This window comes from Mustela nivalis (genome assembly GCF_964662115.1).
Source record: "Mustela nivalis genome assembly, chromosome: 1".
Taxonomy (NCBI): Eukaryota; Metazoa; Chordata; class Mammalia; order Carnivora; family Mustelidae; genus Mustela; species Mustela nivalis.
Genome location: NC_139020.1, coordinates 119,524,292 through 119,542,270, shown reverse-complemented (window position 1 = coordinate 119,542,270; position 17,979 = coordinate 119,524,292). Strand labels below are relative to the sequence as shown.

The 17,979-nt window shown below is 37.0% G+C and overlaps 1 protein-coding gene across 2 annotated transcripts in view; it reads left to right on the top strand.

The window, feature by feature from the left end:
• The window catches only part of SLC15A2 (solute carrier family 15 member 2), a 93,796-nt gene that overhangs the window by 42,890 nt on the left and 32,927 nt on the right, over window positions 1-17,979 (top strand). Inside the window, exons 7-13 of one of the 2 annotated variants that reach the window (XM_082740348.1) lie at window positions 4,710-4,762; window positions 6,349-6,438; window positions 8,233-8,320; window positions 8,869-9,010; window positions 14,806-14,898; window positions 16,012-16,111; window positions 17,884-17,974. In XM_082740348.1, coding sequence (XP_082596474.1) covers window positions 4,710-4,762; window positions 6,349-6,438; window positions 8,233-8,320; window positions 8,869-9,010; window positions 14,806-14,898; window positions 16,012-16,111; window positions 17,884-17,974 — 657 coding nt within the window. Of the gene's footprint in view, window positions 1-4,709; window positions 4,763-6,268; window positions 6,439-8,232; window positions 8,321-8,868; window positions 9,011-14,805; window positions 14,899-16,011; window positions 16,112-17,883; window positions 17,975-17,979 lie in introns of those variants that run through there. The other variant, XR_014314131.1, reaches the window with a different exon arrangement.

Sequence of the window (17,979 nt, the reverse complement as noted above, 5' to 3'; positions counted from 1 at the left end):
CAATGGGTTTGAATCATTGCATAAGACTGTACTAAAGCACTAAAGTTAGGAAAGCTGCATTTGCACAAGGATATGAGTGTGACCTATTGTGTATACGTTAATAGTCATCCATAGTTTGGTAAGAAGACATTCTTAGACATGTCAGAATTCAGGAATTATATCTTTCACATTCCATTCCTGTAATAATTACTTCAGTAATTTCCAGTTTAGTAAGAGATGAGTCAAAATTAAGAACTCAGAAATGGAAAAAATATCATAAAAAGTGTGTTCTAGAAAGGTTGATAGCTCTCCTACCCTACCTTCATGAAGGAGTCTCACTCAGTTTGTAAGAGTAGGTGACATTCATGCCCTGCAACATTTTACATGGAAGTGACCTCTCAGATGCTGGCCAGTGGAGAAGAGGCAAGAGCTTAGCCCTAGCAGCCTGAGGTTGCAATCCTTACTGGGGAGATGACATTCTAACTAAGGCTGTGCATATGCACAGCAGGAATCAGAGATGCCCCAAGTTTATTCATACATTCCTAACTAACTAACCCTGGAGCTATGTGCTTGTGCGCAGGGAAAAAGCCTGATAAAAAGTAAAATCTGGGAAGACTTGGAAATAGCCTGAACTTTGAACTCACTCCCCTACACACACAGTTCCATCAGCAAAAGACAAAGCCTTTGTGGTTCAAGGTTTTTTTGGTTTGTTTTTGTTTTTTTATTTTATTTTTATTTTTTTATTAATTTATTTATTTTCAGAAAAACAGTATTCATTATTTTTTCACCACACCCAGTGCTCCATGCAGTCCGTGCCCTCTATAATACCCACCACTTGGTACCCCAACCTTCCACCCTCCCGCCACTTCAAACCCCTCAGATTGTTTTTCAGAGTCCATAGTCTCTCATGATTCACCTCCCCTTCCAATTTACCCCAACTCCCTTTTCCTCTCTAACACCCCTTGTCTTCCATGATATTTGTTATGTTCCACAAATAAGTGAAACCATATGATAATTATCATATGGTTCAAGGTGTTTAACCATTACCTCTGCCCAGTCTTTGACTGCTCCAAGTAATACATACTGCTTCACTTCCACTTTTAAATCTCACTCAAGTTTTTCTGGCCTAGACCCAACCAGAGAAGATGATTCTTAGAAACAGTTCCTAGCTTAAACCAAGTTGACAATAAAAAACCCTAAAACTGGAAACAACCCAAATGTCCATCAGCAAAAGAATGGGGAAATAAATTGTGTCATATTAGAAAAGTGAATGCTACTGAACAACGGGAAAAAGAAATCTTGTTACAGACAACAAAATGGTTGAGTCTTACAGACATGGTGTTGAGCAAAAAAAATCAAACACAAGGAATATAAACAGTATTGTTCCATTTATATGAAATTCAAAACAAAACAAATCTGTGGTGATAGAAGTCAGAAAAGTGATTAACTTGGGGGAGGACAGTTTGGGAGACAGAGGGAAGCAGCAAGGATTATTCTCTGAAGAACTTTCAGCACAGCGGTACTAGAAATACATTTTTTTAAAAAATTTTATCTGGGTGATGGTTATATGTTACACAAATACAAAAAAAATGGAGTTTTACACTTAAGATTTGTGCATATTAAGTTATATTTAATTTTAAAAGTCCAAATACAAGGTCAATAGAAAACAATATTTGCAATGCAGACAATGACAGCATTAATATCAATAATATAGATTTTATAAACTTACAGGAAGGGAAGAAACAACTCACTAAGAAAATGAGGAAAGGAAATAAATAAGCAGTTCTACAAATTATAAAGACATACTTTGTCTTAGCAATCTCACTTCTAGGTATTTATCCATCAGATATATTTGACTTATATACAAAGTTATTATGATAGTGTCATTTATAATAGGAAACTAAACAACCTGGACATGCATCTTTTTGGTACTGATTTTTTGGAGTTGTTTATGTAGTCTGGACACAAAGCCTTTGACAGATATATGAATATTTTCTCCCATTCTGTAAGTTGTCTTTTCACTCTTAACATGTATTTTGGTGAACAAAAGTTCTTAATTTTGTAATACTATAAATTTATAATAATTTTATAATCCAAAATCCAATATCCAATATAGTCCAAAATATCAATTGTTTTTCTTTTATGGTAGTCATATTTTATGTCTTATTTGAAAAATCTTAGAATATATCTGTACAGGGAACATAAAGATGTTTTTCTCTAAAAGCTTTATTTTTAAAAAAACAGATCACAGGGGTCCCTGGGTGGCTCAGTGGGTTAAAGCCTCTGCCTTTGGCTCAGGTCATGATCTCAGGATCCTGGGATCGAGTCCTACATCGGGCTCTCTGCTCAGCAGGGAACCTGCTTCCTCCTCTCTCTCTCTGCCTGCCTCTCTGCCTACTTGTGACCTCTGTCTGTCAAATAAGTAACTAAAATCTTAAAAAAAAATTGCTTTAAAAAAACATATCACAATCTATATAGAATTATTTTTTACATATGGTATAAGATAAGGGTCAAAATTATTTTTTCCATGTGGATATACAGATGGTGTTTATTGAAAGCACCATTATTTCCCCCGCTGCACTACAGAGTCAACTTTGCCATTAATGATACCTTGGCAGTGTGTATATCTCTAAAGTCCTTTTTATTCCATTTGTTGCCTAGTGTTGTGTTGATTCCACTGTTATAATTACAATAGTTTTTTTTTAAGATTTTATTTATTTATTTGACAGAGATCACAAGTAGGCAGAGAGGCAGGCAGAGAGAGAGAGAGGAGGAAGCAAGCTCCCTGCTGAGCAGAGAGCCTGATGTGGGACTCGATCCCAGGATCCTGAGATCATGACCTGAGCCGAAGGCAGAGGCTTAACCCACTGAGCCACCTAGGCGCCCCTAATTACAATATTTTATAATAAGTCTTATACTGAGTAGTCATTCACTATTGTTCTTCAAGATTGCCTTTGCTATTCTTGGCTTATGCATCCCCATATGAATTTTAAAAATCATCTTGTCATTTTCTACACTCACAAAACCTACTAGGAGTTTGTATTAAAACAACAGGTTGATTTGGAAGATTTACAACTTTATAATAAAAAATTTCTAAATCATGAGCATGGTATGTCTCTTCATTTATTTAGATCTTTAATTACTTTCAATAATATTTTATAGTTTTAATGTTGAGGTCTTGGCTATCTTTTATTAGATTTATTCCTAGGTATTTTTATGCAATTATAGCTGGTATCACTTTTAAAATTCCCTTTTCTTTTCTGTTTTTGGTCATATTTAAGTACAACTTATTTTTGCATGCTGATTCTTTTTTTTTTTTTTTTTTTTAAGATTGTATATATTTATTTCGGAGAGAGAGCACAAGCGGGTGGAGGGGCAGAGGGAGAAGGAGAAATAGACTCCCCACTGAGCAGGGAGCGTGATACAGGGCTTGATTCCAGGACTCTGGGATCATGACCTGAGCCAAAGGCAGATGCTTAACTGACTGAGCTATTCAGGTGCCCCTTGTGTGCTTATTCTATATTCATATACCTTATTAAACATGTTTTCTTTTAATTTCTTTTTTCTCTTCTCTCTGACTATATTAGTATCTATCATTTTAGAGCCTTAGTCTCCTTTCTGAATATGAGTGTAAAGTATCAATCTGCTGATACACTCACTGAGGCCATAAATATTTCTTACTCTTATTATTGATATTTTAGATTCTTCCACTTTTATTACCCCTTTTGTCTCTGAAGAGTTTGTACTCATTTCTGTCCAGGAGTTGCTTTTCTCTTTGATTTCTTCCCTTTTATTCTTCTATCTGATTTCAACTTAGCAAAAATGATAGCATGTAAGAGACATCTTGGTGTATGATAGAGCTCTAGAATAGGCCATGGCAGGTTAGAGTTCTAGTCCTTGCTCTGCCCCTTCTGAACTTTGAGCTCTCCTGTAGTATTCTGTAAGCTAGACTAGCAGAGGGATTTCAAACCAGTGCTCCCTAAATTCCTGTCATAAGAATCACTAGAGGTGCTTCTTAAAAACAGAGGTTCTTGGATCACTACTTAAATCTATTGAATAAGTTATTTTCAAGAAAAAGGCCTGCAAATCTGTGTGTGAATATGTGTATGTACACGTGTGTATGTACATATGCCTACATTCATACATATGTGTGTGTGTGTGTGTGTATATATATATATATGAATTGTTCTGGAATATATAAAAACATATATATAAATTAATAGATATATATATGTGAATGAATTACCCTATGTCACTCTCACCATCAGGGAAGTTTAGTTTACATAGGACAAGATTAAGATTCCCTCCATCTCTGATATTATTTGATTCTATGAATGCTAGCATTATACTGCCATAATCAAAACAAGAATTTCATCTAAAAGAGTACCAATGAACCCATGCCAATACTCTGAAGTTTGGTATTAGGGGTACCTTTGAGTGCAAAGGAATTGGTGCAATGCCTCTACAGGTGCACTGTATCTACAGGTGCTTTGCCAGGTCAAATGCTATTCTAGAAGTATAGGCCAGAGCAGGGGGAACCATTGATATAATTAGATCTTCAAGGCATCTTGAGGTTAATTTGATTAGTAAATCATGACTATTTATTTGTTTTTGCATTTAAAGTTATAACCACACTAAGTCAGAAGGAATAATACCTTTGGAAAGAATAACTACAGCTTAATCATTAATGCCACAGTCAAAAATGAAGCTGGACTCTTCTTTGGTTAAAGCTTGGCAGAAGAGAGGGGCAATGAGGAGTGAGAAGACAAGGTCAAAGTCTGAGGTAAAGTTTGTTCTGGCCTTATTCATCAACAAGTTAAATAAGTAGTTTAAGAATTTTTCAAGGCATAAATTTATAGGTTCTCTCTCATATTCTCAAATAAAATAATTCTCCTGTTTTATGATCCCCTTGTTAGTTTAACCCTCATTTTTCTTATAGCTCTCTGGCATTTGTTTTCATTTTTCTATTCACTGACAACCGGAAAGGCATCATACTCTTGTTCTTTTCTATCAACTTACTGTATTAAATGCATCTATCATCATAATACCCGTTTTTATTCCTCCTCTGATAAAGGCTAAATATTATATTCTGGAGTAATTTGGGAGTTCATTTACTAAGTATTAATGAAAATATGTTTGTGATAGTATCTAGAAAGTAACTAGTTCATGGATGGCTCCACTGGTTAAGCATTCAACTCTTGATTTTGGCTCAGGTCATGATCTCAGGGTCATGGGATGGAGCCCTGCATAGGGCTCCGTGCTCAGCAGGAAATCTTGAGATTTCCTCTCCCTCGGCCCCTCCCTGCCCCACTCATGTGCATGCATACTCTCTCTCTCTCTCAATAAATAAAATATTTTTCTAAAAAAGAAAGTAGTTCATAATTTTTGCTCAAATTGAATTTTATTTATCAATTAAATTACGGATTCATCTTGAAGTGATGAAAACACAAGGAATGAATTTAGCAAAGAAGAATGATTCTCAAATGTACATCTTCAAACCTTTTTTCTCATTTTCTTTAGCTCCACCTCTTTAACTGTTTATAGGCTATTTCTAATTGAACTTTATTATGTTGAAAACCAAAATCAACATCTATTCTATCTTTGCACATTCAATTTTGTGATAACTTTCCCTCTTCAATGCATTTCAATTCCTCTATATTCCTACATTCCCATTTGCATACCCTCCATTCCTGAATAATGACCATAGGCATTACTGATACAAATCTTCCATCAATCACGGCAGTTAAAATTCCAGACTTGCCACTTGCTGTCCACGTAACTTTAGACAAATTGCTCAGCCTCTTAAGATATTAGTTCCTACACAAAATGGGGATTGTGCTAAGAATTAGAATGTAGATAGGTAGGTATTATATATATGTGTATGTGTGTGTGTGTGTGTGTGTGTGTATATAAATATATATAATATGTATGTATTATATATACATTTTTGTTGGTCATAATAGATGTTCAATAAATGGCTGCTCCTGTGACTCTGAAATCAGGTTTTTTTCCTGAAATCAGTTTTTAAATCTATACTTGAGGCGTTGTATTCTCAGCTATTTTGTACTCTTCTGTAATTCTCCAGCACTGTCTTGCCCCATCTTGTGATATGTTACTCTTACTTCCTCATGCTTAACCTTTTACTTAATCATTATTCTGACTAGTCTTTGAGACCTAACCCTTTCTTTTCCCATAGCTTTGTGCTTTGCTTTGGGTCAGGCAGCTGCTAAAAGCTGACACACAGAGGGTTAAACCTAGTCCACTCCCAGTGCCCGTTTTTACAGTAGGCTGGCAGCTGTCCCAACTGCCTACCGAAGCCAAATGCTTGAGGAGAGTGAGAGTAAGAAACCAGCTATGAATCCTTTCCAGAAAAATGAGTCCAAGGAAACTCTTTTTTCACCTGTCTCCACTGAAGAGGTACCACCTCGACTTCTCAGCCTTCCAAAGAAGCCAACTCCGGTGAGTCCCCAAATTCCAGTCTCCTTCTGACAGGAACAGAATTGCTCTTTTGGTTCTACTTGGCCTCTGGAGTGACAGGCTGAGCTGTATTAGGGTATTAAAAACTATTCTCACTTGGACTTAGAATTAACCTGAAAACCAAATTTAAACAGAAGTTTCCTTTACTTAGGAGAAGAAGCATCAGGAAGAGGTAGTTAGGAGTTCTTCAGCTGGGTTCCAGGACTTTGCTGTATCTCATTGCATATTCTGAGTTTCTCTGGGGTGAAAAAAGAAGCAATTTGAATATCCAGGGAAACTTGGCAAGCATTCTTGCCTGGAGAACTGTGTGTGATTGTTCTTTCTAAACCAATATAAAAACTCAGCCCTTAGCTCCCCCCTGTATTCAGAATCTTATGCCAGACACCAAGGAAAGTTTTGGAATAGATCCAGTCTCTTTTATGATGTGTGCCAGTTTACATTGGAAGACAGGACAGAGAATCAAAGAATAATGATGTTTGTATTACATACTTGTTAAACACTTCCAAATCTATCATCTCATTAAATCTTTATATCAAAATCTTAAAAGTGGAAAGGGTATAGGAATAATAGCCAATATTTATGGAGTTTTCTCTATGGGCCAAGAGGTGGTAGTTTTCTCATTTCTTTGGAATAAGAGGATTGAACATAAAGACAGGTGCAGTGGCATGCCCAGGGTCAGTAGATTAACACAACCAAAACCAATAGTACATAGCTGGTAAAGTGTGTTAACTAAACTCCAGGTTGCATAATTCTCAAGATGTGAGCTGGGAAGGTAAGAAGCCAGTTTATTGTGTCTTTCAAGTAAGTTAATATATTAACATATATTAATATTTAGGAGGGTTCTTCATATCTATCCATATGGGTAAAAAATAAAATCATTAACTTATGACTTTATTTATTTAGTTAATTATATATCTTCTGGTCCTAAACAATTTCAGTCTGTTTAAAAAGATGCACGTATTTCTTAGGAAATAAGAGGTGATAAAATTTCACGATGAGATTTGACTGTCCCAAGTACAGTTATCTCCATCCCCTCTCATGTTAGTTGGGCTATCATAATAGGTAGGGATTTGAAATAAACATGGCAGTCCCTTTATACTGACTGATATGGTACATGTAATAGCATAGTTCTTTTAATGTCTAATAGGATTAACAAGAAAATGTTATAGAATGTCTTTTACAGGAAGAATGAACATTTAATGTTAGAAGATTTAAGAGCTCTCTGCCCAAGTTTAAGGTGATCAATCAGATTCCTTTCGGTTGGGCTCTGAGCCTGGCTCCTGCAGGCTCTGAATGGGAAGCCATCATATTGTCAGGATTCCTCCTGGCATGATGAATATGGCAGGTGGGGACAAAAGAGGTTAGTTTGAACAGTGCAGCTAAGGAAATTATTGACCTCTAAATGTAACTGCTTGGGCATCAAGTGCTCCACCGTCTAATTCTTTGTTCTGTTCTTAGAAATAAGTATGATTATTCTCCTGCTCAGAACCCCAGGCTTTTCAGTAAAGAGTTGTAGGAAGATAAGGAGGTCCTGGTGCCTGAGATCAAGGAATGTCTGAGTAATGAGAAGTGAAGTAATATTCCAAATAACTTCTATCAGCACTGCAGGTCTTTCACTGTGATAATAGCTGTTTCATGAAGAGTAGGAGCCATTGCTTCACTTTACCTATCACAGTGATTTAAAATAAACATATTTTTCTGTTATAGAACAATCTACTGATTTAAATGGTGGAGGGGGGAAGTTCATGCTTGAACCATTGTCTTTTTGTTTCATAGAAAATCTGTGGCTCCAACTATCCACTGAGCATTGCCTTCATTGTGGTGAATGAATTCTGTGAGCGCTTTTCCTATTATGGCATGAAAGGTAATTTTGTGTCCTAAGGTCTTTCTTTTTCCCCACTCATCCTCATATTTGGAACAACCTGGTCTTCTTTATGCCCTTATTTCTCTTTTCCACACTTTCTGCCTTTATCCAAATTGGTCTTTCCCTTTAGCCAACACTGCCAATAAATACCTCATGGGATTTCATCTAGCAACTCATACAAGCCAAGAAACCAGAACACAGTCTGTAAGAATAAAAGTATGACAACTTCCATTTTCATATCTGTTTCTCAGATATGAACTAAATTGTTGGGAGGGAGAAGGTAGAGACATTGGAAGCACCATATGATCTTTGCTGCTATGTAAGCGCATGGACTGAAGGGAGGAATATTGCAATTGTACACTAAGCATAGCCCCACACCCACAGTTGCCATGGCTCTTGCTTCTACTACCTGGCAGTCACCCCTCAGTCACTTCACCAATAAGAGAGTTGAAGGTCAAGATCACCTTCAGAGACCAGAGATAAAATGTACTTCTCCATAAATCACTTTAATGCATTTATCTTGTTTTGTTTTCCCTTTTCAACCTCAGCTGTGCTGACCCTGTATTTCCTGTATTTCCTGCACTGGAGCGAGGACACCTCCACATCTATATACCATGCCTTCAGCAGCCTCTGTTATTTCACTCCCATCCTGGGAGCAGCCATTGCTGACTCATGGCTGGGAAAATTCAAGTAAGGAAAATGGGAGATCACATCACCACGTCACAGCCTAATTGTGCTGAGATTTTGTCACTTCTAGCCTCTTGGTTCCAAGCCAAGAAGATAGTTAGGTCATTCATGACAAATAAGCATCTCTCTAAGACTGACAACACAGAAAGACTATTTCTCTTCATTGTCAGTTTTTCTAATTGTTTACATCCTTTCTAGTCAGGAATTTTTTTTTCCCTCAATCTAATTTTAATCTTCCATTCTGTATTTTAAGACCAATTCTTGTTCTGATCTTAGGGACAATAAGGATTGCTACCCAGCCGAAAATTTATAATTTTAGAGACCTCAATGTAGTTATTTCATATACTGTCCATCTCTTCTCTGGCTGAATCATCTTTAGTATATTCTTATGAGTCCCTCTTCTCAACTGTTTTACTGTTTCTTTTCCCTTATCTCTGTGGTTTCCTTCTTAAGAATATAATAAATATTGGGACGCCTGGGTGGCTCAGCTGGTTGAGCGGCTGCCTTCGGCTCAGGTCATGATCCCAGCGTCCTGGGATCGAGTCCCGCATCGGGCTCCTTGCTCGGCCGGGAGCCTGCTTCTCCCTCTGCCTACCACTCTGTCTGCTTGTGCTCCCTCTCGCTCCTCTCTCTCTCTCTCTGACAAATAAATAAATAAAATCTTTAAAAAAAAAAAAAGAATATAATAAATATTTTCACGAGTTAGACTAATGGTCTATTCAGTTCCATATCTTTTAAGCCTCTGAAAATAGCAGTAAGAGACATTCATAGGATAATGTTTTTGTTGTCTCCTATAACATTATCCTCATAGGTTAGAGATGGATCTTGGCTATCCATCACCAAGTTATTTTCCATAGTCTTATCATCTATGGATTTGTTTTAATTAATATTTCTCAGAGTGCATTTTTTGGAAATTGGTTGATAGGATACAATGAGTGTAATAAAGAAAGATAAAGTTCTCATGGTCCAATAAGTTTGGAAAATGCCTAGGTTAAACTAAGTTAAAAAGTTTTTTGTTTTTATTTTATTTTATTTTATTTTTTTACTGCAAGACTTCTTATAGCCTTTAACATGGTAATAAATACTGTACAGCCTCCAAGAGAAGGTTATGGTATGTAGTGATTCCCAAACTTATTTGACCATGGAATATTTTTTCAGAATAATTTGTGGATGTGGTGTTCTAGGGAATCATATTTAGTAAACATTGGTTTATACCTCACTTGGCCTGTATATATTCATTGTCCTACAGTGTTTAATCAGCATCTAATAGATAGCTACAACCATAGCATGGTAGTAAACACAGTTTCTTGACTTAAGAGAAGGATGGTAGGAAGATGTTTAAGATTTATTTTTGCTGCTTATGTAGTATTGGTCACCAAGTCCCTCCAGATAGGAGGTTGACACTATATGCAAAATAAAAAGTATAAACCATGGTCTTTATTCAATAAATAAATACTTACAGAATAAAAGACTCTCAAACATGACATAGTACTTTCATTTATTTTTTATTATGTTATGTTAGTCACCATACAGTACATCATTAGATTTGAATTACTGTTCCATGATTCATTGTTTGTTTCTAACACCCAGTGCTCCATGCAATACATGTCCTCTTTTTTTTTTAGTCTTTATTAATTTTTTATTTTTTATAAACATATATTTTTATCCCCAGGGATACAGGTCTGTGAATCACCAGGTTTACACACTTCACAGCACTCACCAAAGCACATACCCTCCCCAATGTCCATAATCCCACCCCCTTCTCCCAAACCCCCTCCCCCCAGCAACCCTCAGTTTGTTTTGTGAGATTAAGAGTCACTTATGGTTTGTCTCCCTCCCAATCCCATCTTGTTTCATTTATTCTTCTCCTACCCACTTAAGCCTCCATGTTGCATCACCACTTCCTCATATCAGGGAGATCATATGATAGTTGTCTTTCTCTGCTTGACTTATTTCGCTAAGCATGATACGCTCTAGTTCCATCCATGTTGTCGCAAATGGCAAGATTTCATTTCTTTTGATGGCTGCATAGTATTCCATTGTGTATATATACCACATCTTCTTGATCCATTCATCTGTTGATGGACATCTAGGTTCTTTCCATAGTTTGGCTATTGTGGACGTTGCTGCTATAAACATTCGGTGCACGTGCCCCTTTGGATCACTACGTTTGTATCTTTAGGGTAAATACCCAATAGTGCAATTGCTGGGTCATAGGGCAGTTCTATTTTCAACATTTTGAGGAACCTCCATGCTGTTTTCCAGAGTGGCTGCACCAGCTTGCATTCCCACCAACAGTGGAGGAGGGTTCCCCTTTCTCCGCATACATGCCCTCTTTAATACCCCTCACTGGGCTATTTTTAAAATTACTTCCTCTAAATTTAAAGCACAGATATGGCTTTTCATGATGTCTATAAACATCTACTGAGAGGCTTAATTGCATGTTAGAACACTATTTTTTATGTCAAGTTGCTTTTAAAGAGAACCAAACATTTTTAGTCATGGTCCCTAGTGTGGTTTTTATACCCTGTGACCCATGCCTATCAGTTCAGGCTTACAATCACTCTCTTAAATTTGTTTATTGCCAAATATGCTTTGGATATCATCTCTACACTTCTCCTTACTCTTTCTCTGAGTAGGTCTAGATCATGTCCTTTCTGTCTCCTATCTTTTTTGTTTCATCAGAGCTGAACTTCTTAATGCTAGGTCTCTTTCTCTGCCGTCACTACACATATTCCTTCTCAGTTCCTAAGCTCTAATTAACAATGGCTTTGGTGGTGAAATAAAACCTAAAACTTCTTCCTCTTTTCCACATTAACCTGTATATGGTAAAACTAAAGAAACACTGGGCTATAAGTAAGACATAGAAATTCTAGACCTAACCCTAATATTAATTGATTAGAATGTCACTTATTTATTTATTTTTTTCCCTTTTTAAGAAAGAGAAAGAGAGAGCAAAAGTGAGCATGAGAGCAAGGAGAGGCAGAGGGAGAAGAGAGAAAGAATCCCTAAGCAGACTCCACATTCAGCATGGACCTTCAAAGAGATCAGTCTCTCAACTTCAATATTATGACCTGAGCCAAAATCAAGAGTCAGACATTCAACCGACCTGGACATCCAGGCACTCCAAGAATGTCACTTTAGGAATGTCCTTTGACCTCTCTGAATTTTACCTTCCTCATTTATAGATGGAAGATCAGTCTCTCCAGATCAAGTCTCTCCAGAAAAGTTCTGTTTCCTATGGCTAGGATTTCAGTGACCCCCTTCCAAATGCAGAATGCCCAAATCTATTTTGACTTCTTTCTCTTTGTTAAAGTTTCCTGCCATGAGCTTCCTCTCGTATAGTCTTCATATCCTAGACTAATTCCCTGAGCCTTCTGCCTAAACGGTTGCTTATTTTCTTTCTAAACCATTTGTACTTTCTTCATCCATTTAGTCCAACAGTCTGATATTGTTCTAATCTCCCTGCACAGACTCTATTATATTACATCAGCTCACACTCCTTTTGTTTTTTTCTCTTTAACTATCCAGCAGAGATCATCTCTTTTGGGTTCATAATAGTGGGTCTTTTTAGTCCCTTTTTATTCCCTTTCTACCTATTCTTTTTATTCCAACAAAGAAAACTTCCTCTAGAAGATGCTACAAGGCCTTTTGAGAAAGCCTGCCCCCTCTGCCCACGGCAATTAATGCTATGGATTAGTCACCCAATCTCTTATACCTTACTTGCCCTTATGAACCCCCTAAGGTCCCTTCCCTGGAAAGCCATCCTAGAGAGATTAGGCATTTAGAATGAGAAATCCACAACCTGAGACTGCTGGCATCTCTAGCCTCTTTCTGATACCTTCATTTCATTCTTTATATTCCAGCATATAACGCTTTAAAATCACAGATGTAAACCCTATAATTTCCAAGGTTCCTTCTAGTACTAATATTCTACTTATGTACAAAGAGAATGCTGGTATAGTAATGCATATAAGAAATATATTGCATGGTGTACCATATTTCAGTGTGTAAATCTCTACATACCTTCTTTCTGGAATTCCTCACTGTTCCACTTCCTATTGTCATTCAGATTTCTTGGAAAAAATAACACAACAAGAAGTCCCTACCAACTGCATGATCTTTATCACTGGGCAGTCTATTCATAGTCCCTGAGTCCTTGTTCCCCTTGGTAACTTGAACCTGAGGTACCTGTGGTGGGGATTACAATTAACCCAAGTGTTCAAGTGGCCAAGCTGAAAACTGAGAGCCCTTTATCTTTCTGTATATGCCAGTGGTTGGGTTTAAAGAACGTTCTTTGTGTTAGCCGTCCCTTCTTCCTGTTTACCTGGAGTTTTTCTTGACTCCTATTGATTTCTAGAGTCAAAGACATTCTTTGATAAAAACACCCCGGGTCAAAGTATCCTGTTGTCCTGGTTCTCCTAGTTTAAAAAACAAAAAAATCACTTGCTGCAGATCCATCCTGTGGGTGCTCTGTTTGTATATACGGTGAGTGAGGGGAAAGGACAGGTCACATATGAGAAAGGAGCTTGAATGGAAAGTCTATTACCTCTAACACCACAAAGGTAAAGAGTTCATTCACCATTACTATTTCTATGTACATTTCTCAGGCAGTTCTTTCCTGCTCCACTCCTTCCTCCTCCTGTACCATTTATCCTAGCACTGAGAACAGTATGAACTCTGAGACTGTTACTCAAGCTTCTCAATTCTTCTTTTTTAAATTTTTATTTAAATTTTAGTTAGTTGACATAAAATGTAGTATTGGGTTCAGGAGTAGAATTCAGTGATTCATCAATTACATACAACATCCAGTGCTCATCACAAGTACCTTCTTCAATACTCATGACCCCTCTAACCTATTCCCCACCCACATCCCTCCATCAACCCTCAGTTTGTTTTCTATCATTAAGAGTCTCTTGTGGAAGCAAACTGAGGGTTGCTGGGGGGAGGGGGGTTGGGAGAAGGGGGGTGGGGTTATGGACATTGGGGAGGGTATGTGCTTTGGTGAGTGCTGTGAAGTGTGTAAACCTGGTGATTCACAGACCTGTACCCCTGGGGATAAAAATATATGTTTATAAAAAAATTTTTAAAAAATTAAAAAAAAAATAAAAGAGTCTCTTGTGGTTTATTTCCCTCTCTCCTTTTACCCCCCTCCCATATGTTCATCTGTTTTGTTTCTTAAATTCCACACAGGAGTGAAATCATACGGTATTTGTCTCTCTTTGACTGACTTATTTCGCTTAGCATAATACACTCTCACCCCATCCAACTCACTGCAAATTACAAGATTTCATTCTTTTTGATGGTTGAGTAATATTCTATTATATAACACATACCACATCTTCTTTTTCTGTACATCAGTTGATGGACATTTGGGTTCTCTCCATAGTTTGGCTATTGTTGATATTTCTAACCCCTTTGAATCTGTATTTTTTTTATCCTTTGGGTAAATACCTAGTGGTACAATTGCTGGATCATAGGATCATTCTATTTTTAACTTTTTGAGGAACCTCCATACTGTTCTCCAGAGTAGCTACACCAGTTTTCATTCCCACTAACAGTGTAAGAGGGTTCCCACATCCTCACCAGCACCTGTTGTTGCTTGTGTTGATAATTTTAGCCATTCTGACAGGTGTGAAATGGTATATCATTGTGGTTTTGATTTGTATTTCCCTGATGATAAGTGATGTTGACCATCTTTTCATATGTCTGGATGTCTTCTTTGCAAAAGTGTCTACTCATGTCTTCTGCCCATTTCTTAACTGTTTATAGACTGACTGATTTAACTCTCTCAACAGGACAATCATCTATCTCTCCTTGGTGTATGTGCTTGGTCATGTGGTCAAGTCCTTGGGTGCCTTACCAATAATAGGGGGACAAATGGTACACACGTGAGTAGAATCATGAAATAAACTGAACCACTGTCCTTCTTTTAGACAGGTAAATGTCTCACACATTCATTACAGGTGATTTTCTATTTCCTTACCAGAGACGTCCCTTTATTTTCCAACCTGTTGTTTTATTACCAAAGTGGTTGAAAAAAAAAAGTATTTTATCACCAGTTGAACTCTTTCCTACTTTATCTGTCCTCATTTGCTTTTTTTAAACACTTGGAGACTTATAGAATGCCTGGCTAGTATCCTTTTCATAAAAATTCATCGTATGCTTGAAGACAATTATTAAAACCTCATGTCCCCCATATTTTCTCATCTATTCACCTACCCATGCATCTGTACTTTGCTAGGATTTAAAAAGGTACATAATATTTCCCTGTAACACATTGTAAAAGTCCTATTCAAAGCTTGGATTATTTCCATTTATGTGTGGTTCCATATATTCCAGTTGCTCTGTCCCTCTTAAGTTATTGATGTTTATTTTGCCAGAGGCATTTGATACATTCTGATAGTTAATTTGCTAAATAGAGAGGATTACAGTTGTTCAAGATGTAGATCATATATATTCATGTTTATAATGGGGCTACACAGTATTTATCCAATGAGTTAAGAATTTTCAATTTTAATAAATATTAGATGCCTCCTTGTCAGTGCCCGTCAAAAATGAATGACAAATTTTCTATTAATTATAATGAATTTTGCCATTTTGCTTTCTGGTTAGTAAGGGTATGTGTGATAGGTGGTTGTAAGGTCCTTCTATTGGTTTATCCCTTAAATTAAGACAAGATTGAGAACCAGTGATTTAACTTTGAAGTTCCTTCATTATCTGCTTCTCCCTATTACACACAAAAGGTAAATGGACTATCAGGTACAAAACTTTTCCATGCAATGTATACTTTCTGGCAGAGGCTCAACAGTCATAAGGATTGGTAAGTGTCCCTGGGTTTCTTTGAGGAGTGAAGGAAGATGGAAAGTGCCCACAGAAATGTGAAGAAATATGAAGGGGGTTTCTTTGACATTATGCACATTTTTTTCTCCTGATATCTATATCTAATTTCTGCAGTTGTGTTTAGCATCAGTATGGTTAGTATCCTTCCCTCTCCATTACAGAGTCCTATCATTGGTTGGCCTGAGTCTCATAGCTTTGGGGACAGGAGGTATTAAACCCTGTGTGGCAGCTTTTGGTGGAGACCAGTTTGAAGAAAAGCATGTAAGAATCCTGTTATTTCTGTAATTTCAAGAATGTAGAGCAGACATTAAAAATGTACCTGGCAGGTAGCTATTTGCTAAGATTAAAGTAATCCACAGGTCAGGAGTTCTGTTCAGTGCTGGGTACTGGTCATTAATAAAGAGAAACATGCAAAGGAAAGTAACAAAGGTGGTGAATGGACTAAAACACATCTTATGAAAAAAGGTTGAAGGAATTGGAGAATTCAGCCTGTATAAGATACAAATTAAAGAGAATATTATAGCTGTCTAGATATTGGAAAGCTGTCAGTAATTAAACCAGAACTAGTAGGTGAAAGCTAAAAGAAGTTTTTTGCTCAATGGAAGGAAAAACTTCAAATAGAGTTTGAAGTAGTGAGCTTATCCTCACTTGAGGTGTTTCAAAAGAAACTTGGTAGGTGCTTCGAGAATAAGGGGTGATGAGCAGTGTAGAGATGATTTAAGCATCTCTGGCTGAGATCCTGTGAAAGGGGAAAATGATCGTTCAGAATAAAACAGAATGAGATTTTATAGATGAACTTGTCTGGATATCATTCCATCTTTCCTACATACTCTCCCCCTATTAATTGGGGGTGAGGGGCAGTATGAATAAGCTAAAAATGGGCCCATATGAGGAAGCTGTGACAAGTAAGCAAGGAAAAGAGTCTGTTCTTGAGTAGGTGACATTTCTGGCTTTCTGTCTTTTGCTCTCAGTTTTCTTTTTTGCCTATCTTCATGTATTATTTCCTCATCTATAGCTATTTCTCATGTTTCTGGTTTTTCTCTCTCTGTTCTTTCTCTGTGCCCTGCTTCTTGTGTTTCTCCTACCCTTCAGGCCATCTGAGTTATTATTTTATATTCTTTATCTGTCTGGGGTACCATAGATCATAATTGCTTGCTGACTTTGGAGAAATACCAACCTTTGGCAGCCTTTGGGATTCTATGCACAATGAACTGTACAAATAGGTGAGTGGAATAGGTTGAAAAGGGGACAAGAGGAGGAAGCAAAGACCCTGTGAATAGTAAATAAGGAAGGACAGATTATGCTGTTGTGTCAGGAAAAGACCTGTGGTGCCAGAATGAGACAAATGAATTAAAGCATCAGCAACTTTATCTTAAAGTTGCTTCATTTGGTAACTGCTCCACAAAGATATCTCAATAATAAGACAAACCCCCCTCCAAGTTTCCACTAACCACTTTTAAACCCAGGGTTTCCTTTTATACTTTCTGGTAGAATTCACGTAAGTGAGCTACCTTATTTAATCAACAGTTTAATCCACTGTTCTAGTGCCATTTCTACTACACATTCTACAATGTTTACTATTTAACTCAGTCAGTCATTCACTTAATTAATTCAGTCAATAAACATGTTGAGTATAATATATGTCAGGTGCTGTGCTGAGGAGTAGGGATTTCAGAAATGAGTAAGATATGATTTCTGCTCTAAAGGAACTCTTAGCCTGCTGGAAAGAAATAGATATTTAATGCAAAGAAATTAATATTAGAATAAACACGTATAGTACACAAGTGGCTTAGTGTATAAGATGACCATTTTGCCTAGTAGGGATATAAGAATGTTAAAGATGTTGGTACTGGAGTTTGAAAGATGGGTAAATGTTTGGGTTATTTGTTAAAGTATCTAATATTATTTTCAGATATGGAGGCAATGTCTGAATCTGTTTCTTTGTATGTACCTCCAGCTTAGTCTGAACATAGGGTGGATCTGAAGCTAGGAGGTACATTGCACTGATGATTTGTCCTGTGTTTTGTTTTCAGGCAGAGGAACGGACTAGATACTTCTCTGTCTTCTACCTCTCCATCAATGCAGGAAGCCTGATTTCTACATTTATCACACCCATGCTGAGAGGTTAG